The following is a 24,266-nucleotide window of genomic DNA, read 5'->3' on the forward strand; positions in this document are numbered from 1 at the left end:
TGCCCAAGGCGCCTCTCTGAGTAACAGAATGTGTCTTAAAACTAAAGACAGCATGTGTGTACAGCATTGAAAGGTAGTATAGTATTGCATACTAAATACCAAATAAAACTAATAAAGAAACAAATGTTTTGAGTCTTGCCCAAAAGTATGCAATGTGTTATGAGCTGTATGTTGTTGATTAGAGGTCAAGTTTTTTTCTGCAACATGCATTTTTGTAGGAATTGCATGAATGCACTTCATCTAATTTAATTATCCAACTTGTATGTAAACTACAAATATGTTGAATCTCAATTGTATCCTGAGCTAAGCAGCTGTTTCGGTAATAGTTCTAATAGCTTGTAAGAACTAAGACTAGCTACTTCCAGCACAGTTCAAACAACAGACTAGGTTTCTTTATTCGTAAACAATGGATCAGCGAGAACAAGCACAGCTGTAGCTGATCTTGCACGTTCTGTGTTATAGGTACACGCTTCTCTTCTTCTTGCTATCAATGTCATAGCTAAATTTCACTTCAAGATATTTTGGACCTTGGAGTACCCAGAAAAGAGAATTAATGATACTTCTATGGAAACTTTAATTCAAGGAATTTAATTTTAGTAACACTAACTTATGGGGCTCATGAGGTAGAGACATTCCTCATGTTAGAGCTGAGGGAACTGAAAAACACAAAGATAAATTGTCTTGCCAAAAGTTACACAACGAATCACTTTCAGAGCTGGAAATAAGACCTGGTAGTCCTGACTCCCAACGCTCTTCTACTCTAACCACTGAAATCCTGTCACATTTTTATTACAGTCATAGTTTTATTAACAGTTTCTGGTTCTACAGTAGTTTGAAAAGATTTTTTTAAATAAGTGAATAATTAATTAAGTTCTTAAGGACCAAGAGTTGCACCTATGAAACTTTCTTGTTTTAGTTTATTGGTTCATTTAGTAGCAAAGGTGGCCACTCTGTAATGTGCATAGAAAAGAGATTTTGTTTGCTCTGCCTGTTGATCTGTTGATTAGCTGTATTGGCAAACAACAAAGTACCCAAAATAAATTTTAAATTAGTTCTAAAAAAAGCTGTACATCACAGAAATTCGTATTTAGCTTTGAAACTAAGAACTTAGTGTGCAGCTCTTGTTCTGTTGAAAGATTGCTGAAAAGTTAGAAGAAAAGAACAAACTCATGCTTGATGGCAATAGTTCAGTTACCACCTTTTGTGTGACACAGCTGAGTGAAGAGTATCTCTTCACAAACCCTAGTAATGTTTTGTCATTGAATTCTGCAGTTGGAGCAAATGCTGTTAAGGCATTAAGCATCAGTAGAAGTGCCTCCTTTCTGACACTTCATTAGCACTGTGGAAAGCTCCCTCCCTCTCCCTGTGCAATGTTTACTGGTAACTTCATAGTCTGTATTCAGACATAAGTTGATGGGAAGGAGAATTTCACTGTAAAAACATGACATGCCAGGCAGGAATTTTTTACTGTGGTTATTGGAAATGTTTGTTTATAGCAGTTGTTTAAATCATGCACAGCACTGCCAGCCTCTGCTGACCTGGGAGTTCAGAATCTGAAATTGGACATGCTTTCTATATGGCTCCTCAGGCTGTATGTGCCAGGTCCACCTCTCCATAGTTTGATTGTTTTCCTAGAAGATGAAAATAACAGTTTGTTCCTTACCAATTTTCCTCTTTCTGTTTGGCAGGCATTGGTTTGCCTTCTTCCCTCCTGTGTTTCTAATTAAGCAGAAGTCAGTGTTTTGATAAACAGATATCGACATAGCTGTATATTTCAAAGTAACTTCTTTCCTAAAGTATCAATGGTTTTTTACCCACAAAAGCTTATGCCCAGATAAATCTGTTAGTCTTTAAGGTGCCTCCAGACTCCTTGTTCTTTCCTAAAGTTACTGATAACACTATAGATTATTAAAAATGGAAAAAAAAATATGTAGTGCCCACAAATACACGTTTACCCCTGTAAAACGCTGTCCCTGGGAGCCAAAAAATCTTAATACATTATAGGTGAAACCGCATTATATCGAACTTGTTTTGATCCACCGGAGTGCGCAGCCCCGTTCCCCCGGAGCACTGCTTTATTGCATTATGTCCGAATTTGTGTTATATTGGGTCGTGTTATATTGGGGTAGAGGTGTATATTATTTGCTTTACAAGCATTTGAAACAGGTCCATACCTGAGAAAATTAGTGTAAGGCTCTAATGAGACGAACACTTAAGGTGCTCACATGTGCATTTGTAGGATCAGCATTTTATAAACTATAAACAGACCAGAAAGGGAGGGGGAAATGAAATGCAACATAAGATTGTTTTTCCCCATCCTGATTGAAAGTTTTTAAAAATGGTTTTCCCTTCCATGCCCTGCTCATTTTGTTTAGGTGTTTTATAACACATGCCTACTCAATTTTTTTTGTAACCTTTTTTCTATTTATACTTTTTTCTCAAATCTAATTTACTTAGTAGCTATGCTTTCCTTGGCAGACTTTGTGAGGACTCATTTTGAGTCCTAAACTACTTGAAAGTTTCTCTGTAAGACAAACCAATCAAAACTAAACAGCATTCTAAGTTAAGACTGTCACACCTTTTGTTACTCATGACATTGTGTCTAGTTATTGTAGCACATACCACAATAAAATTCTGTGTTGTATGGGAGCTCTTTTGATGTAGGATAATTTGTTCAGTGTGCTTTAGGGAGAAATAACCTGAACGTTTTCATTTAAAAAGAAAATGAAATGTTGCAGCCCCTTAAAAATCTCCCTGTTGATTTTTTGCTTTGGAGGGAGGCTGTGAGAAAGGATGATGTTAAAATGAAGTTAGCGGGGATGGCAGTTTCTGAATATTAAGAGCAATTTTTTGTACTGGTGTGCATGCATAATGAAATTGCAAATAGTCTGTTCTTTGTGTTTGGCAGCAGTTTCCAAGTCTGTAGAAGAGTGGCAGCGTGCTTACAGAAATAAGTAATCTGTCTTCTCTCTTACTATTTTAGTATTTTCTTTTTAAGGAAAAACAAAACAAACAGGAAAAACCACTCCATAAAAAGCCAGCTTTGTACAGTATAAGTTTGGCTCTAAGAACCCTAATTTTCTTGATGTACAAGATGAAAGGTTAATTTTTCCTTGTGCAGTTTGCTCAGTTGTAATGTGTATAATTTGGCCAACCATACATTTGTTTGAATCTGGTGGGGGAAATCACTGAAAAATGGGAAGAAACAGTGGGTATTGGTCCTGTAGGACAACTGCACCTGTGTTCCCCCTCTTTGGTCTGGCAAGGAGATCCATTCTTACAACTTCCAGCTCTCCAGTTGTTGCCTCTCTAGAGTGGAAACACGCATCTTCCTCCCTCCTGACTGGGTATTTCCAGGCTGCATAGATCTCTACCTACACTGTGAATTCCTCAGAAAAGTCAGACAGCCAAAGGAACCCTGCTTTATTTTTCTTCTTGGATACTGGAAACAGTGTAATTCCTATACAGTGTAGTTGCATCATAGGTGCATTTAACTTACGCGATTTTAACTATGCACGCTTGGCAAAACAAAACAAAAAAGAGAAAAATAACACATTTAAATACTGTACCTGTAGTGCGGGCGATTCTGCCTGCCATTCCACTCAATGAGTGTTTGACTATGCGTGATTTTTGCCTTACGCGCTGATTTCAGAACCTAACCCCCATGTAAGATTCAACTCCTCTGTAGTTAAGTTACTACCACTCTTTCTAAGCGACCACATTTATTCTGAAAGTAAAAGCTTTAGTGAGGAAACATTAAAACAATAAAAGAACCTACATGCATGCTAATAAGCTTACCAGAGGTTGACCCCTTACTCAAACAAGAGCTCTGGCTGGTGAATAGTCCTTTAAACCCCACCCAGGGGTTTTCCTCTGGTTACCAGATCATTACATCTTTTGCTCAGCATAAGTTCAACCAGGAAATCTGTGCTTTACTTCTTTATGTGGGATTTGGGTCTTTGATTTGTCCTCATGTGATAGGTCAGGGGTAGGCAACCTATGGCAAACGTGCCGAAGGCGGTGCGCAAGCTGATTTTCAGTGGCACTCACACTGCCCGGGTCCTGGTCACCGGTCCGAGGAGCTCTGCATTTTAATTTAATTTTAAATGAAGCTTCTTAAGCATTTTAAAAACCTTACTTAATTTACATACAACAATAGTTTAGTTATATATTATAGACTTATAGAAAGAGACCTTCTAAAAACATTAAAATGTATTATCGGCATGCGGAATCTTAAATCAGAGTGAATAAATGAAGACTCAGCACACCACTTCTGAAACGTGGCCGACCCCTGTGATAGGTGATCAGCAGATAAAAGGTTCCCAACTTGCAAAGCTTCAAAGGCTGAATTTTTGCATAACCAGAGAAGATGCATTTGCATTCTGGGAAACCTATTTAACTAGCAGTTCATTCTTGTTTTAGCTGTTGTTTAAGAGAGTCCTTTTTAAGGTCAGCTCCTAAGATATGTAAATTTATTTCAATAAAGTTCAACTTAATTCAATATGGTTTGTCCAGGATATGGCAGGACATTGCTATATTTTTCACAGGACCTACAAAAACAAGCTTTGTGCTTGTTAACATGTTCTGCGGTGATTCATGAAGGATATTTATTCCCAGAGCTGTGCAGCTGTCATTAGGGATATACAGGCAAAGATGTTTTTCAAGATGAAGTGCTCTATACCAACTTCAGAGAAAAATGTGAACACAATGGTTTCAACCAAGGCTTCCCTCAATAGCCCCATCAAATCTACAATTTAAAAATAAAGGAAAATGTCAACTGATTCATGGAAGAGGAGAAAAAGGGAGGAATCATCTTGTGTTCACTTTAATCAATTTGTGAGGCACCCAGATATTTTGCTGATCAGTGAAATATAAGGACACAGAGAGAAACAGATGAGCCAATAGGCCGAGGAAAGTCCAGTACATGTTTCTGAGCAGGGCCAGTATCAAGTGCGTCAGAGTAAGATATAAGATGGTGGGTTTGTGATGGTCCTTAGCTCCTGGGGAAGTTAATTCGACAGTCTCAGACAGGCGCTTGCGGAAGTCCTGTGTCCTGCACAAATGAGCTTTTACTTATTGTGTCAAAGGAGCATAGTTGTTGACCATATTTTTCACCCCACAGCCTTAAGTAGCACTGGCCCAGGCTGTGGGGTACCTTGGAGATAAGGAACAAAACCTTGAATCTGAGATGCTTGAATTTCTATGGGAAGCCAGTGTAGGGAGCAGAGGACAGGTTTGGTGGGCTCATAGTAGCTTCTGTTGTTGATGAGATGCACTGCAGCATTTTGTACTAATTAAAGTTTCCTAAGTGCTGAATACTTCCTGCCCCAATATATCACATTTCTGTAGTCCTGCCGGGAAGTAACAAAGGTCACCTGCTAGAATGGAATGGAGTCTCCTAGCCAACCAGAAATGATAGCAGCATCTGTGAGTAATGCTTTCTGTAAGAAAATATAGTGTCAGTGAGGAATCCAAGAGTTCGCCTAGACTATGGACCAAATCGGCCAATTGTGGATATGCACCTTCAATCAAAGGTTGCAAACTCTTCAAAGGGCTTTCCTCTGCCCACCATCGTCACTTGCTTTGCTCAGGTTTATTATCAGCCAGCTGTTTTTTGTCCATGTGCTGATCTTGTCCAAGCACTGGGCCATCTTGGTGGTAGTAGTGTGGTTGTATGTGATGAAAGACAGAGTAGAGCTGTGTATCATCTGGCACTTGAGTCCGTGTTGTCTGACCCAAATTGGTTTTTCTGCAAAGCTTCCTGTAACTGAATTGAGAAACTGTTGTATGTTGTTCTGGTTCAGCTGGATGTGTGCTAGATATAGTTACAATGCTTGGGACAACTGGTACAAAAAAGATTGAATCTTACTGCAAGGTGTAGTACATGCTTTGCAGGCTGTGTTCCCATCAGTGATTATTTGCAGTGCGTTTTTTCTTAGAGCTCTGATCAGTTCCTGACATGTCATTTTGTATGAGCACATCAGGACTAAAGGGTTAAGAATATGAAGCAGTGAGCTACATAAATATTTGGGGCCACCAAAGCCTTAAGGGCTTGATTTAGCTACATTAGAAGCTCCTCAATACACACACACTAATTTCAATAATCCTTTGTTAGAATGCAGCATGCAGATGAAACTGGACTAGAGTGTTATCCAAAGGAATGCATATTGAAAGAGAGAATATTTTTAATTAATCCTTTTTGAAAATCAGAGTGCACACATCTTGCATGTAGTCAGCTTGGTGTTGGTGTGAAATGAATTTGCATTTCTATAAGGGAAACTCAGTTTAGTATGGTGTAGCACCTAATCTGAAAATGATAGATGGCCACTGAACTTCACAGTCCTGATGAGAAGACTAAATCCATTCACTAGCAATTTTCTAGTATATAAACATTTAATCTATAATAGATTTAGACCCTATGAAAGTGTAACTGGATGGTTGAGACACTACATGAATCTGTTTAATCCCTAAATAGGGGGATAATGCTCCTTAATTTTGCTCAGTTTTATTAATAAGAATGTAACTTAAAACATGGTTATTAGTGACTTATGTATCTCATTATCATTTGAAATGTTGTCAGTATTCTGTAGTAGCTTCAAAGAAGTTATCATTGATGAAATATTGAATCAATGACCTTAGCTATTCACTTATGATGAAAGGCCCAATATAACATTTTATTGAACGTGATATTTATGAAACATAAAACTGCTCATTTCTGTTAATCAATAGCACATTCAGCCATTTATCATTAATTTGATTTAAAAAGGTCACAGTGGAACTGGATATTCCACTCCCTTCTCATCTAGTTTCATTTTAATAATCAAGAGAGCTCAAGGAAATAGCAGAAGGAAAAATCGCTGCTCTTTTGGTACATTTGCTTTCTTGAGCCAGGCAAGTCTAGAAGATCACCCTACTGCTATCTGACTTGGAAATATTCATCTGAAATGGAAGAACCTGCAGAATAAATAAGTAGTTCTAACTGCTCACAAAAATGGAGTCAGTCCCATTTTACATATTATGAGCACAGTTGTCAGGTAGAGCCTGACTTTTCATTTTCTCTTGATCACTTCTGACTTGAGAAAGGGGATTAAGTTGAAGCACAAAGTGCTGTGACACCTTTGAGGTAAACAGCTATTCAAACCTCAGTCATTGAAAGGCATTAAATGTTAGTGGAATCTAGTTAAATAAATGCCTTTAAAGCGTACTATAAAAATGAATTATTTTTCTTTGTGACCCTTTATTCACATGATACTTTTTGTATCCCTTCAGCATCTGACCTCTTTGGTCCTTTGTGCTGGTAGAAGGGTGACCATAGTTACTAAAAGGGAACCCAACTAATGCCTGTGATGCTATTACAGCAATTGCACTCTGAAGCCATCCCTCTTCCCAGAAAGCAGACCTCCTGTCTCATGCTACACAGTATGAATAACCCAGTAATTCACTCCTGTTGTCAGAATTTTGGAACTGTCTGAAATTTCCTGAGTTGTATATGCCAGCCTCTGTCTCTCAGTTGCTAATTTGTTTAAGTGTGTTGTTGCTAAATTAATGCCAGCTATGAATAACCTGAAAAGTCCAGAGAAATGTTAAAGTGTAAGGATTACTGCAGGAAAGAGAAACACAGAGAATAGCTACAGGTACTCTGTAGGGTTCACGGACTCTCCAGCAAGATTGCTGTGAGGTTTCTTGGAGAATGACAAAGAGGCAGGAATGTTTTGTTACTCCATTGATTCCTAAAGAGCCATCCAAAATCTGTCTCCACCAAATGTCATTGGAGTGGAGCCAGGCTTTTATCTAAACAATCCAGCTTGGATGCAGTAAAGAAGCAAATTTTTCGTCATGGATTTAATGAAATATTCTCATTTTATTTGTTCTTCAAATTGCTACCGGGGTAGTCTGTCTGTCTAGAGAGGATTGTGTGCCTTTGAGCTAGAGAGCATACTGTTCTTGCTACATGGGAAAGCTACTGTCACAGTATATAGCAGAGAGATGTGTTTGTGGAATTCTATGTTTAACTCTCTGACCTTTTGTTGCGGAATGTGGAATATCCACAGTTTTTTGTTTTTTTTTCTAAGTTGATTTGTGTTTGATGTTTTGGAATTAAAATACAGGAGGGGTCCGGTGTGAAATCCTGAGATTTTATAATCTTTTTTCAGAGTTGGCTTTAGCTATCCCATGCCACACAAAACTGAAATGGGAACATACTGGTTTGGTCTAATTAAAATAACATATGTACCCAAAGGTACTGTATTTCGTTACTGGGTCATACTTCTACACCCAGGTATGCAAGTGAGTACTGTTGTGACAGCTTGAAAAACATGTCACATAAAAATTGGTGCTAATATTTTATTAACCCATGCGAAAAGCTGTATTTAAATAATAAAGTATAACTTCATTTTACTCTGTACTTAGTATAACTAAATGTGCTGGAATATGTCTGATGGGTTCCCATTTCAGGGTTGATTTTGATGATGATGCTTAAACAACATTGTCTATGCTCCAAATGAATTTTGTTCCTTTTCACAGGCCTCTCAGGAAGAGCTGAAAGCTGCCTATCGCCGACTATGTATGTTGTACCATCCAGACAAGCACAGAGACCCAGAGCTCAAAACACAAGCTGAGCAACTGTTTAACCTTGTTCACCAGGCTTATGAAGGTCAGTGGAACGCTTAGATTTGCAGAAAATGTTTTCATAGTAGATGCTGGATTTTCTGGTGCTTGAATTGTGTAGTCTGGAGAAAAAGAGCGATTTCTCTGTGCTCTTTAAAGATGATGGTTAATTTTGCACTTTTCACTTGGTGCTTTGGAAAATCAATGCTTTATTCTTTAAACTAGTGTGTACCCAGTGAATGGAAAATGAGCGTGTTAGAAGAATTGCATTTTGAATTGGGATCCAGTTAAGATCTTATTTTTTATAATCTCTTATTACAATTTATTTGTAATGGGTGTTTAGCTGTCTAGATTGTCAGCTATGGCTAAAACACACATTTTTACCATCATCTTATTCTATCCATTACCTCACGTTGGCCAGACCTCCTGAAAGTGAATTGTATGAAAAATCTTTGTGAAAGTTTGTATGAAAGTCACTTGTATGAAAAGTATGCAGTAGATGGTGTTTGTACATCATACTACAGATAATCACACCACAGAATAAACTTTGCAGTGTGTTCAGTGAATGAGGTAAGGAGCCTTACAATAAGATGTGGAGTCCTTGCCTCATTCACTGTGCAGCTCCACTAAATTTTTCACTGTGCAGTTAAGTTAGCTGTGCAGGATGCTTAGTGTGACCCTTTCTTAGCTCTGTCCTGTATGAATTTAATGAGAAAATTCCATGCAAAATGTGCTTTGCATATGTGTGTTTGCACATGTCCTAACTTGGTCAAAACAAAATAAATTTTCTCTCTAGAAGAGGCACTTTTAATCAGAAAAGTGCTGTTTCCAGGTCAAATGTCAACTTTCAGCCCCTGGCCATCGGAACTGTTTTTAAACTAACTAACTAAATAAATAAGTTGCAAGAATGTTTGTTTGTTTGTTTTTATATATTTATAATGTAGTAAGTCTAAATTTTTCAATCTCTAGTTTTATTTAAACTTTTCAAAAAATTCACCTTGAACAGAGACCAATGTTCGAAAACTTCAAATTGAAAGGCAAATTTAGCTTGTTTCTTTGTCATAGAGTCATAGACTTTAAGGTCAGAAGGGACCAATATGATCTTCCAGTCTGACCTGCACAATGCAGGCCGCAGAATCTCACCCACCCACTCCCGTAACAAACCCCTGACTTATGTCTGAGCCATTGAAGTCCTCAAATCATGGTTTAAAGACTTCAAGGTGCAGAGAATCCTCTTGCAAGTGACTTGTGCCCCACACTGCAGAGGAAAGCGAAAACCCCCCAGAGCCTCTGTCATCTGTCCTGGAGGGAAATTCCTTCCGGATCCCAAATATGGTGATCAGCTGAACCCTGAGCATGTGGGCAAAACTCACTAGCCAGATACCCAGGAAAGAATTCTCTGTAGTAACTCAGATCCCACCCCATCACAGGCCTGAAGGGTCCTGAGTTTCCATTCCGTTTCTGTGCATTCCCAGCATGGGTAGAGAAACACGCTCTAGGTCTACTCATGCTCACATGCTAAACATAATAGTGTGGCCATGGCAGCATGAGCAGCAGCTTGGGCTAGCCACCGGAGTATGTTCCCAGGGTGTCAGGTGACTAGCTCAAGTCACCACCTGTGCTGCAACTGCTATGTTTACAGCACTAGCTCAAGCAGTAGGATGCATTTGTCTACCTGCACTGGGAAGCACAGTCCCAACTGCAGTGTAGATGTACCCTTGAGGTCTTCAATCCTTTTTTCTTTCTTTTTTTTAGTGAGAATTTCCACTCGTTCGAAGGCCTATTTAAGGACGACATAGCAAGAGTACTTTGCACTTAACACCCCCCACCCCACCCCCAAGATCTCCAAGCACTGTACAAAGAATGAATTTAACTCTGTTAGGTAAATACTGTTGGTATTCCATGCTGTCAGTGATGTAACTGAGTGTGCTGGGGTGTCTACCCCACACAAGGCCTGAAGGGATAAAGGTGGCTAGGTGCGCCAATTTACTGCCTATGCCACACCTAGAGGAGGAGCTAGGGCCTAATTACAAGGAGTAATTAAAGAAGCAGCTCAACTGGATGGGAACATAGTACAAAGCCCAGTAGCTGAAAGTAGAAGGGGCTGCAGAGAGGGAGGCTGCAGTCACTGTTAGGATGATACATGGCCAGGCAGGAATAGCACACAGATAGGGCAGTAAGGGTAGGACTGTGCAGACCCCACTGCTTGTCATAAGATCACTAGGCTGGGACCCAGTGTAGAGGGGCCTGAGTTCTCCTACCAGTCACAGGGGAAATATCACAGTTAAAGAGCAGTGAAAGGAAAGACTGTTATTCTCTTAAATAAAGACTGTTCACATCACAAATAAAAGCTAATTTTGTATCGCGATTCACTGTTTTTCCTAAAAATGAGATTTTAGTGGCCAGTGAAACAGAATGTTCTGGGTGATGAATCTGCATAGCTGAGACAATTTAGTCTTACCAGATTCACATCTGCAGTGAGGGGCAGATACACTGAATCCATTTCTGCAAAAGATTTGATTGAAACTATTTCCCTCAGATTGTATTCTGTTATCTGGACTTAGCTCATACAGTCTTGTAGTTGTCTGAATTATTAATAGAGTTAGCTTACAACATTTTGGAGATTTGGGGAGAAGTAACTGAAATGTAAGTGAATTAGGAGCCAGTAGGATTGTTCTGTGGTAAAACTGATGCAGCAGCAAACTTGACACTCAGTGATTTAGCCTAGAGGGAAGTTAAAGCAAAATGGCAAATAAATGATTCCTTATTAAATCCCAGAGAATTAGCTGAAGAAATTTTGGTTCCTCTGTTTTCTGAATGGTCAGCGTTTCTTTCTCCCTATTAGACTTGAATGTGAGTGGAATCATTTACATCATCTTTTAATTTTTAATCAGGCCTGAGAATATATGGAAACTCTCACTTAAAAAAAGCACTGAAGACCCTGAGTGGCTGATGATGGGGAATGGAAAAAAAAAAGTTGCATTTTAAATTTTGTTCTGGAAATTCAGAGCGCGCTGACATTCTGCTGTAAATAGCTCAGTTTTTTCTCTTTGAATTTCCTGGCTTTGTTTGTTATGTGTTGCAACTTTAAACATAAACTGTTGCTTATTCAGCTTCAAATGGCTTTACAGACAAGGTTGGGGATTACAAAAATTAAAACCCACGACCAACAACATGTTAGTCTTTCAGGGGGAATTATGAAAAATGCTATCTGTAACCGGGCCTCCGTGGGTCACAACTGAGAATACCAAATTCAAGACAAACTGCTGAGAAATGAGGCAGACGCACGCCAAGACTGGAAGTTGTTCTCCCATGAAATATATCAAACACAGCAGCAAAAGTAAACTTCTGTCTGACCATACTAGCTAACAAGAAGTCAGAAAAGCAGTGTCCTTAGGTATTCCAGTTCTTGTATCACCCCCAAAACCACTAAACTTAATGAGCAGTTATTTAAAACCAATTTCATCAAACCAGAAGGTTCTTCTGATCCCAAAGGACCAGCCACGTACCCAGGTCAATATATAACTCAGATTTTACCCAAAAGTCACGCTGTTTCCAATCCTTTAGTATCTAAAATATAAAGGTTTATTCATAAAAAGAAAGAAAAGTGAGAGTTAAAATCGATTAAAGGAATCAAATACATACAATAATTGTAAAGTTCTTGGTTCAGGTTTGTAGCAGTGATGGAATAAACTGCTGACTTAGGTCAAGTCTCTGGTTGCTTCCAAATCATTGAAAGGTTCTCAGTCCTTTGGTGAAAATGATCCCATTAGTATAAGTCCATAGTCCAGAGGTTGGAATAGAAAAGAGGAAAACTGGAGGAGTTTCCAGCACCTTTTATAGCTTCTGCCATGTGGAGGGAAATCCATTGTTTCAAACAAAGCCCTCAGCACAGCTAGTGGAAAATTACAGGTAAAAGATGGAGTTTGGAGTCACGTGAGTGAGTAACATGTCCGTGCATGACTCACTTAGTCATGGCAGGAAATTCCATTAAGAGTAGATAGGCATCTTCCATTGAGTTAAGTGTTCATTATTGGGCCACTTAATTGGAATAGCCCCTTCAAAGTGTGCCGGCTAAATACTTTGTGGACCTTACCCCAGGAGCAAACATTTGAAATCCAGGTCTAGAGCCAATACTAATAACTTCAAATATAAAAATGATACATGCATACAAATAGCATAATCATATTCAGCAAATCATAACCTTCCACAGACACCTTATTTGACATAATTTGTACAAGATTTGTTGCAATTATATAACACTGGTAGCAACAATGATCTATCTGCATAGTCATATTTTAATCAGATAATATCACAGTATCTACCTAGGATAGGTGACTAGCTCACTAACCTCTCCATAGTTAAGACTGAAGCTAATTTTCCATTATAAACCTGATTTAAAAAAAAAAAAAAAAAAAGAACACTAATACCTCCCCTTAGCTTCACCATATCCAAAACAATTCAACTGAAATCTTAGCCAAAGGTCGAACTATTCTGGGAAGCTTGGCATAAAGTACAGAAGGCTTTTGGAATAGATAAATTTGTGGCAGGGTAGTTCACAGATTAAATTAATTTTCTGAAGATTTTCCTATCTTTTTTGTTCATATTTTGTTCATATTACTAAAATGGGTTGACTGATTCTCTTGCTGGTTTGGAGTTTTGCAGACGTTTGAAATTATATATGCCCTTTTTCACTTAAATGATAAGTGATATTCATCTGGTTAAATGGCATTTGGCAAGATGTTCATGGCCCAGTACAAATGTTAACACTTCTTTGTGGCCCAGATAGGCATGGCTGTCATGGGTGGAGTAGCAGGCAGAGAACCACATGGAACTGGGTCGATCTGGTATAGTGAGTGGAAGGAAGGAAGCCAAATGCTATGATGGCATGCCCCCTAAAAATGAATGGGAGTTTAAAGAAATTCCCAGGCAAAATAGTGATTTTTTTTCCGCTAAGTAAAGGTCCAATGAATCAATCAATCCCCCCCAAAAACATTTCAGGGAATGTTACGGTTTTCTGAAAAAACAAGGCCTTTTAAGCTGGAAATTGTATCGACATAAAGGCTTTGTACAGTGTGTATCACTGTAATTCTCTGTTGAAAAAAGAATCCAAAATACTCAGAAGTATGCAAATGCATCAAGATGTATTTTGTAAAAGTAATGAGGTCTTAATAATAAGGGACCTTACTACAGCCTTGCCTTTGCTATTAAATCTTTGCTGAGAAGTTGAGGAAAGCCACCTGGTTTTCTTTTCATGATATTGGGTGTGTAGATAGGACAAATAGGAATTAGCTTAGGACAGGAGTTCTCAAACTTCATTGCACCGCAACCCTCTTCTAACAACAAAAATTACTACATGACCCCAAAAGGGGTTACCGAAGCCTGAGTCCACCCAAGCAGGGGGGCCGAAGCCCGAGCCCCACCACCCCGGATGGGCGAGCTGGCCAAAGCTGAAGCCCAAGGGCTTTAGCCCTGGGCAGTGGGCCTATGACCTGAGCCCAGCTGCCCAAGATTGAAGATTTCAGACTTTAGCTTCGGCCCAGGGCAGTGGGGCTTGGGCTTCGACCCCAAACCCCAGCAAGTCTTAGCACCAGCCCTGGCGTCCTCATTAAAATGGGGTTGTGACCCACTTTGGAGTCCCATTCCACAGTTTGAGAACTGCTGCTTAGGAAGTAGCTTTGTTACTGAGAATGCTATACTTTCTGTACCAAGAGAAGGAGATGAATAAACCATAAAAGTGTGTGTCTGGACTGATTTAAAAAATCCAGACTAATACCTAATATGTGTGCTGAAACTCAATTCTGAATGGAATTTTGTAAATTCTACTGCTGCAGTTTGATATTAGTGAAAAACCTCTCTGCCATATTTGTGTAATTGCACCAAAATGCAGCTTCTAGGCTCATTGCTGAAAAAATGGGCAGGTATCACCATGCAGCTTGTAAAATCAGCTATGGTACAGTTCTATAGGTATATGCACCTAGTAGCAGTATTAGTCTGTTCAGAATATTTCAGTCCTACCTCATCCACATAGCTGGGATAAGACTTGTGCTTTCTGTTAGCAGTTAGTTCGTCTTAAAGCTGCTTCACCAGATGACCAGGGTGCAGGTGTTCACAAGTTTTTCTTCAGGGATGTGGTTGCTGCTGGGAAAATTATTGCCATAATCTCAGCTATTTGCTTTTGCTCCTTTGGGATTGGGATTGTGTTTTAAAGTACTTTAAATCTTTTAGAAAAAGCAGATTCTGAAGCTCTGTGCATTGAGATTCAATGCCTGAATACGCACAAATGTGCTGTGCTCACCTGATGAAATAGGAAATGGTCCCATGGATGATAGTTAGAAGGTGTGTGTTTCATTGGTCTTAAAAAAATATTGCTTCAGTGATTTAAAAATTGCAGATTATATTAATCTGCATGTCGTCTTCAGAGTTTCTGTCCTTTATTTTTATATCTAAAGGAATGGAAATCTAGTGAATAGAGATGTTCATGCGCTCTGTGAGTAAGTATAGATGTAGAAAATCATTTGTGGAGCAAGGGAAGACACCTTAAGAGTGTGTCTATTTACAGCTGATCTACAGCATCTATGTTTTTATTTGAACTAGTCGTTGAAATATTTGCTGGAATTTTGAAGAAAAGACTGAAAACAGAGTTCTGTACTCTGAGCATGTTTGGTTTTAACTTGCAGTGCTTAGCGATCCACAGACAAGAGCCATTTATGACATATATGGGAGGAGAGGACTGGAAATGGAAGGATGGGAGGTAAGAGAAATTCTTTACCTTATATCTCACAAAAGGGGCTAAATCCAGCCTAATTTGAAATACTTATGATGTCATAAATATCTATTTAAAGGCACTCCTGTTTAGTCATTTCTGTCTCTTTTAGAACATCATGATGGATTTTCAAGTAATGCTTGTTTCTTCTTTTTTGAAAAGGGTACAATCAATCTGACATTCAGAGAGTTCCCTAATAGAATATTACCATGAAAAGCAACATCTTTCTGAGACAAATGTGTCATTGGTGTCTTTCCAGTCTCATGCAAATGTCTTTCACCTAAAACACTTTCACACTCAGCTAGTCTGTGAGATTCAAGATTTTTTTTTTCCTCAGTGAGCAGCTCTAAGGTGCTGTGAAAAAGGATTTATCCACTCCTTATCCAGCCCTTTACTAGCTTCTTCCTAGGCCCTAGGCTCAGTTGCTCACTTCAAGCTGGTTACTATGAAATCATTGACTTCTATTCGTTGTCCCACCAGTGGTTAACAGAAGCTAGCAAAGCACTGAAATATACATTATTGATTCAGTTCCACGATGAAGCTTGAAGTTGTAGCTGAAAACTTACAGCAATGACAGTGTGTGGCAGTAAGCCATTTTTTGGCCTCAGCGTTGTGTGTCTCATTTCAGTTTTAGGAGCCAAATCTTCCCCTCTGTGGATGACTGGGACAAATCTATGCAACATGCTCGGTTATTTAAGAGATGCCAGTGAAACCATTGTAATCAGATTTATGCCAGTGTAGTGTGTCCATAAACAACATTGCACCAGTTTAGCGTTTAACATCAGACCAGACCTTGGGCACTATATAAACCTAAATGAGAGATTAATGGGACAGCTGTTGGTGCGGGAATCTCATAGCATGGCTCCATTGTAGTTTTCCATCCTTGGAGTCTGAAGGCCAAATCCCTTGCTTATTCTGCAAGTGGTGAGAGGAACAAAAACCTTTCCCCTACCCCACAAGAGCAGATGCTCTTGTGCCCTGTGGCACGAGGCAACCCAGTGTTTCCACCTCTGTCTAATGCCATGTTTCTTGCTCTATTTCAGTCTTTTTCCATGAGTGACGTTTTTTTCAATGGTTATCTTATATTACATTTGTCCTCCTTTTGTCCTTCTTCCACTGAGTGGTGTCCAGTCAAGGGCTTTTCTAGGTCTATGTGTATGTGTATGTGTATATATATATATATATTTACAGTTCTACAACATGCCTAAACCACTTCAGCCTTCTTTCTCAAATCATTGTCTTTACAATGTGTTGGCTTGTCTTTTGTAACACAAAAGCATTAGTTACTTTAGCCCACTAGGAGACACCAAGTATTCTCTGATGGAATGCGTCAAGTTTCCTGTTGTGGGCTTCTAGCATTTGCCAAGTTTCAAAAGCATGTAACTTTGTGGCTATCACAGTGACATTATATAACTTTATTGTGGTTCCCATCTTGCGTTCCAGAGTAGAGTACCGTGTTACTGTCTAAATGGAGTCTTTCGCATCCAGTCCACTCATTTCACTTACTCCAAGAATACTAATATCGAACAGTCAGAGAAAAGTAACTTAAAAGTTCTTAATTCAAATTTGCAAAGGTTAAGCAGCTGGGATTGTCCACAACAAATCTCACCCTTTTGGCCTTGGCAAAGCATATTACCTGCCAAATAACATAAGAACGGCTGTACTGGGTCAGACCCAAGGTCCATCTAGCCCAGTATCCTGTCTACCAACAGTGGCCAATGCCAGGTGCCCCAGAGGGAATGAACCAAACAGGTAATGATCAAGTGATCTCTCTCTTGCCATCCAGCTCCACCCTCTGACAAACAGAGGCTAGGGACACCATTCCTATGTCTCTCTTCTACATAGTTCTGAAAGACAGATTTAATCCCCAGGTTTCTGTAAAGCGGTTTTAAAGTCAGCACCGTGTAAGTCCTTCCCATACCTAATGTTTGTTTATGACTTTACTACCAGTAGTTTTCGAAGCTGATATCTAATATCTAATGCCTCAGATTCATACACAAGGGACCTTCTCCACAAAGTTCGGCTTGATCGTTGCCTAGTGGGTTTCCAATCAGTTTTTCAAAGCCCAGCTTAACGCAGTTAATCTAGGTCAGGTAGTGGCATCCCAGGTAACTAGAGGCTGGGTGGCCACAGGAATTATACCTGTGTCAAAGTTAGATTCAGGACTCACAGTTTGTCAGACCACTCTGTTTTATTAGCACAGCGCTCTGCTAATAACATCCAGATAATGTGAGCACAATGCAAGACACAAACTATCTTATTTATACAGATAAAAGAGCGGGAATTAGACAAAGGGACAAAGAAAGCAAAACAGTAAAATTCACCCAGGGCACAGCATGCATATCCTACTTCGTTACTAACTCTTATCGATCTAAGGCTAATACTTCACCAATTGCCCTTAAACGATGCAGTTATTCTATGTTAATGTCTGTATTCCTGACAGCTGGATTGCAGCTTTCCAACAATTTTGCTTAAAGGTACAGACAGCATTTCTTTAATCCGTTCTATTTTCACAATATAATTCATTCAACTTTCACACTTGTTACATCATCCACAATCTCTTTTTTGGGTGAAGGGGTGGGAGATTGGCTTCACTGATATTTCATATATTTTAATTCTCTCTCTGCCCTGTAGAGCTAAACAAATATTATAACCCTTTCTCCTGTGAAGCTGAATGTTTCATCAGCAGATGGGTTCCCCTAGACGAGTGCTATTATGCTTTTAAATACTGGAAGAAAAGGATTCTATAGTAGGGAAGGTTAGGAAAAAAATGGAGTAGGAAAGAAGAGAGAGGAGAGAACAATGTTAAGTATTCTGGATTTTTTTCTTCAACAGCAAACACATAATATTTTAACAAAGCAAGCATATGTCCCTCGCTTCTCACATTTATCTCCAGAATTCTTCTTGTCCAGATCTATTCTGCCCCCAATCTCATTTAAAAACTTTTCTTAAACATTACATGAATACATTGTCTCATACTATAGAATTAGAATTTATCATCCCTATTCCACGATGAGATATCTTTGAGCTATAATGTATCTTAATTAAAACTATCTTTAGATAGGTTTTTTTCCTCAAAAAGCATTTTATCAAAAAATGCAATTTAAATAAAAAAATCTTTTTTTTTTAATTTAAATCTTTGATTTGTATCCACCTTGCTTGAAGCCATGAACTTCCACATGATAAAATTCCAATGTAAGTGTTCAGCACTACATAAAACGGGGTGTTAGGCCAGTTATAGTTAGCAGTCCTGAGTCTGTTTTGAAAAGTCAAAGGATTTAGCCCTGTTTCCTCTTTTAAATGAGCTCTGTGATTATCCTGAACGTAACTTCCCTTTGAAGATGAACTTCATAATGAAAAAAGGACACTTAGGCACTGATCCTGCAAACACTTACACAGGTGCTTACCCCTCTAAGCACATCAGTTGACCAGTCTCTGAGTCATTAAAATAAATATTTCATTTTGATTGTTAAGATGTGCTGTCTTCAACTAATCTGGTAGTGATAACAGGATTACATTAAAAGCAGGAAAAAGTCCTGTGGCACCTTATAGGCTAACAGACATATTGGAGCATGAGCTTTCGGGGTGAATACCCACTTCGTCGGATGCATCACCCATGAAAGCTCGTGCTCCGATATGTCTGTTAGTCTATAAGGTGGCACAGGACTCTTTCCTGCTTTTACAGATCCATACTAACACGGCTACCCTTCTGATACAGGGTTACATTAGTTTAAAGTGTAGCTCTGGATCTCTAAATACCTCTTGCTGCTTGTCAGTTTCCAGGTGGAGTGTAAAGTGTTGGTTTTAACCTATTGAGTTTTATGTGACATGGGGCCTCACTACTTCAGAGTTTCTTTCATGATGTTGGTACCGCTACGTTTGTGAGCAGTGGACGTGATTGAGCTGTATACTCACCCTGGGTATAAATGGAGGGGGCTACTGTCGCGACACTTTTCATGATGGCACTATGGCTTTGAAATGCTCCTCCCCCATCCCAATATGCCAGATCTATAACCCTGATGGGCACCTGGCATAGACCACTTTCTCCTAGGCATGTGAGAAAGGAATTGGTTGAAAGAGTGAGTGAGAGAGTTGTTCTGTGTGGGGTAGTTATAGGGTTATTGGTATAGTATGTGAATATCATTATATTCTGCCAGATATATTAGACCTCTTAGTCCTTGTCTTCAAAGGAACACCTTCAAAAGATGAGCCTGGGAGTTTATATTGATAACTTTCCTTTGATTAAAAATCAGAGACTCAGTAAAGACACTGGATTTATGGCTCATTGCAGCTGTCTGTACCTACTGACCCTCTTTTGTTCTATGACTGCAGAAGTATTAACTTCCCACTTCCCCTTGAATGGTTCCTTGCGATATGTGTTAACTCCTAATGCTAAACAATCTATTTCATCTTGTAGTTGGCTGTGACACTCTGAAAAACAACGAGGAGGTTTTGTGGCACCTTAGAGACTAACACATTTATTTGGGCATAAGCTTTCGTGGGCTAAAACCCCATCTGATGAAGTGAGTTTTAGCCCACGAAAGCTTATGCCCAAATAAATGTGTTAGTCTCTAAGGTACCACAAGGACTCCTCGTTGTTTTTGCTGATACAGACTAACACGGCCACCATTCTGAAACCTGTGATACTCTGTGAACCTTTCCCACAGTTGAAGAGCTCAGTGTAACTCAAAAGCTTTTCTCTTTCGCGACAGAAGATAGTCCAATTAAAATATATTACCTCAGCCACCTTGCTTCTTAGATATCTGAAATACATACATGTTTGTGTATATATATAGAGAGAGATTTTTGTTTGTGTTTTATATTTTTAATTGTGTAAAAAGTACTTTGGGCCAGGAATAGGTGCTTGAATAAAAACATAGTAGCTTGATTTAGCAGTGGATTACAGAAAAAAAAAATCATGTTGTAACATGAAAGGGGACCTTATCTAAAAAGGGAGTGAAAAGCATAGAATTTTCTAAATTTCATCAGTGATTAAATTGTTTGATTGTTGGCTGGATATTCTATTGCCTGTTAACCATTGTTTCTTAATTCCTTTGTGTACAGGTTGTGGAGAGGAGGAGAACTCCAGCTGAAATTAGAGAAGAATTTGAGCGTTTGCAGAGAGAGAGGGAAGAAAGGAGACTTCAGCAGCGAACTAATCCCAAGGTAAAGTAGAAAACACATCTGTTCTCAAGAATGAAACCTTAAACTGTTAGACATAATGAGGTGTTTTATGGCTAGAGGAGTGATCTGAAATTAACAGGATCATAGCTAACCACATTTATTGGGGTTTTTCCCACCCTTTTCTAATGCTGCAATATATAAGGGAAATACAGGAAAAAAAGATGTCTTATAGTAAAGTGAATTGTTTTAAAAAGTTCTCTTCTATGGAGAATTCTTTGTGCTTTCATTGGTTAGATACGTGTAGAAGTAAAAAACTTTCTTGGAACCCTGAGAGAACTTCTGAGTCCTATGCAAATATTCCAAATAAAGTTAAATTCCCTACAGTTCTGTGACAGGTTTTCCCTGTCACAGGTGTGCTAAGATACACTCAAATGCATCTTTGAAACTGAATGAAAGAACAACTGACAAATCAATTGCGTAGCAGAAATCTTCCAGTTGGAGTTTAGAGAGCAAAATAAGATGGTAAGTAACAGTCAACATGGATTTGTCAAGAACAAAGCTGAATTAAGGTAGTGTGTGAATTTAAAACACAATAGGTGTTTCAGACCAACTCCATGTGTAGACATCCTTATTTCAAAATAGGAAACAGAGTAGGTTAAACTAAACAGGAGCAAAGCACTCTTACGCTTAAAAAAAAAAACAAACAAAAAACTGTGTAGATACTGTTTAATGCATGGAAATAATCCAGTGAATGTCTAAGTGAGGAGTTACTGTAAAATGCAATACTGTTTTTTGGTTCTTTTCTGCACTTGATACTTTATATTCAATTTGTTTAATGTTTTGCACTGTTGTTTTCCTTGCCCACTTCATTCTATTATGAGTCTGGTGAATTAATTACACTATAATACACAACTCTTCTTCTGCACCAAAACTTTACTTTTCTTCACAATTCCGCACCTAGCATAATACTAAAATTATCCAGAGTTCCTTCCCTAATGTTCTCCTTCTCTTATGGGTACACAGTGTGGCTCATACTCATCCCTTAATGACAGCCAGCAGAACAAATGCTGTCTTCAGTGTCTGGACACCTGAAGCTCACCATTACTGTCTCAGGCCATCATGGCCAAAGAGGTAGAGCAAACAGAACATTTTATTAAAAGTTTTATTTCTTTAAATATTTAAAAACAGAAGAAAATATTTATACCACCAATAAGGTGCTCGGTAACTGTCCTTTATTGTCTGGTGTCTATCGGACTTATTGCGTAATTAGAGTGGAGATCATGTAATTTAGATATAATTCACCAGCAAAGCCATTATTGAAAGACTTGCCTGGGTCTGATTTTAAAAAAGAAGAGCACAAACAAAGATTTTTCACCTATATAGATCTTTCTGGTGGATAACATTTCGTGAACGAGAGGGAGGGGAGCGAGAGCAGTGACAGAGTGTGAGGTTGAGTCTAGGTGCCTGTCACTTTTTGTGGTGTCATTTCCTCTCTCTTAATATAGGCGTGTGTAGAGAGAACTTGGTTTGATTTTACATTTCTCTTTCTCTAATCCATGGATTAGAATTGGCTAACCGGGGACTAGTTTTGTGTAGTTCATCAGATAGTGTAGCCTCCCACTCCACCTACCCTGATCTGATAAGTCTGCCCCAGTGATAAATGTGTGTGTCGCCAGTCGCTCAGAAAGGACATTAGAGCTTAACTGTGTCTTTGAGGCTTTAACTGAAATGATATTGCAGCTTCCATTTCTTCCTCAGCTCCCTGGCTGTCGCTTTCTCTCCTTTTTCCTTGCAGTATAGGGACAACTAAACACAGATTGTTGTAAGAGTATGAAGATTTATCTGTGGGCGCATCTCATGTTGTTGAATAGCAGTTTATGCTCTGCTCATTCCCATGGGACAAAAACAGTTTTACAGTATGTAATTTCATTTTTTCTTTTATGACAGGTTTTCCCTGTGCCACCTATGTTACCACTGGAAAAATCAAATAAAATTAATAATAAAAAATGATATCCAATATACAGGAGTCAGCAAATTATTGTCAGTCTACTGAGTAGTGTGTTTCTGTGCCACCTGCCCCACAGGCTCACTTTCCTGTTCTTCTCTTCCCCTCCTTCCTGCCTTCTGAAGAAATCTTTTTTCTTCTTGCATATGCTTTGGTCTCTAGTGGAGCTTTTCTGCTAATACACAAAGGGTAAAATGGAAGAAGTCTTCCCTTCCTGGTCTTAATAAAATTACAACTTCTATGTTAAAAAACACTGGGAATATCTCATTTTAAACCATTGTTTTGACTTTGAATCCCTAGTGAACTTGAGATGCTCTTCTGGAAAGCAGAAAGCTCTTTTGCCTCAGTAGTCTCTCTCCAGCCTCAACCTGAAATATGGGACAATCAGGAGGCAGATTAGTGAAGCTCAGTGTGGCTTCAGAGGAGCCTGGCAGCAGCTGCGTTTGTTCTGCCGTGAATGTGGGGACCAAAGATATACTCTGAGTGGGAGCTGAGATGAAGGGGACACAGTAATCAAAGCAGACTGTGCAAAAGAACAGGAGTAACAGCCAGCGATCAGAAACAGGCCAGTTGGCTCCTTTGACCCAACCTTAATGATTTCTTACCAATGGCATTCCAACCAGAAAATGGATAAAACTAAAGGAATTGGAAACATCCCTGTTGCAAATGAGGTGGTTTGGTGCAAATGGATATTTTGAGGAGAGCATGGAAGAGACGTGGGGGAGGTGGTTATTGCCATATAATGCTTCTCTGTGACTTCAGGAATTTGACACTTTTCTGAGTGTTTCACAGTAGTTGTGAGCAATAAAAAGTAGAGCTGCAGTGTAAGCTTGAGCCTCTGTGTCCTCCGATAAAATTAGCCATCTGGGTGTTTACAGCAATTGCTTATTGGCATACTATGAAAATGTCTCTTCAGGCAGTGTTCCTGTGGAATTAAGTAGCACAGCTGTGATCATTTCATAAGAATGCAAGCTATTTTAAAATTTCTAACGTTTTATTAGTTCTATAAAATGATTCCAGCTAAATAAAGCATTTCTAACCAGAAACGTTGAGCAATACCCATATGTAGGCAGTTTCGCAGATTTTAAGTTGGGTTATTTGCTTGTAGAGTTTAGCTTTTGCTTTTTGAGATGTGCTGAAGGGTTTGGAAAGTCAGTTTCTTGATTTGAGAGGAAATACTTCACACCTGGAGAAAGCAAATCTCTTTATTTGCCGGTGTCTGAGAATGGAGATACTTTGAGGGTCATCCAGCTCCTGCCACCTTTTTCTTCACGAGTCAACTTGCAGGAATGTTCTACCTAGGGAACGCAACAAGAAAGAGAGGGAAGAATCTGCACTACTCTCAACCCTCTCTGAGTCGATACTGATTTTGTGCTGGATATAGTGAGAGGTCTGTGTTTTTATGTAGAGTCTTTGTAATGGGCATAATTAACATGTCTGAATAAATAAAAATTAAGCCATCTCTGTTTTCACTGCTCCTGCTTTTGCCATTCTGTGGTACTGCATCTTATGAATACCACAGTCTTCTCAGTGCTTGCAATCTGGTTCACAAGCAGAGTGCCTTTGCTTTTATTTTATTTTATTTTATTTTATTTTATTTATTTAGGCCTCCGCTGGGATCAAAATTTAACTTTTTCTTGAGTGCATGAGCCAGCAGCTGACTCAGATACTAATCAGATGCCCATTTCAGTTTGGTTTAAACAAAACAAATTTTGATGGGCAATTTTACAGACAAAGAAAATAATAAAATAGTTCTAAAAGGCG

At 38.9% G+C, this 24,266-nt stretch overlaps 1 protein-coding gene across 1 annotated transcript in view; it reads left to right on the forward strand.

The window, feature by feature from the left end:
• The window catches only part of DNAJC11 (DnaJ heat shock protein family (Hsp40) member C11), a 69,669-nt gene that overhangs the window by 5,299 nt on the left and 40,104 nt on the right, over positions 1-24,266 (forward strand). Inside the window, exons 2-4 of the mRNA XM_050931606.1 lie at positions 8,524-8,653; positions 15,288-15,361; positions 20,438-20,539. Of these exons, the coding sequence (XP_050787563.1) occupies positions 8,524-8,653; positions 15,288-15,361; positions 20,438-20,539 (306 nt within the window). The remainder of the gene's footprint in view (positions 1-8,523; positions 8,654-15,287; positions 15,362-20,437; positions 20,540-24,266) is intronic.

Source organism: Gopherus flavomarginatus, chromosome 21 (assembly GCF_025201925.1).
Source record: "Gopherus flavomarginatus isolate rGopFla2 chromosome 21, rGopFla2.mat.asm, whole genome shotgun sequence".
In the NCBI taxonomy this organism is placed as follows: Eukaryota; Metazoa; Chordata; order Testudines; family Testudinidae; genus Gopherus; species Gopherus flavomarginatus.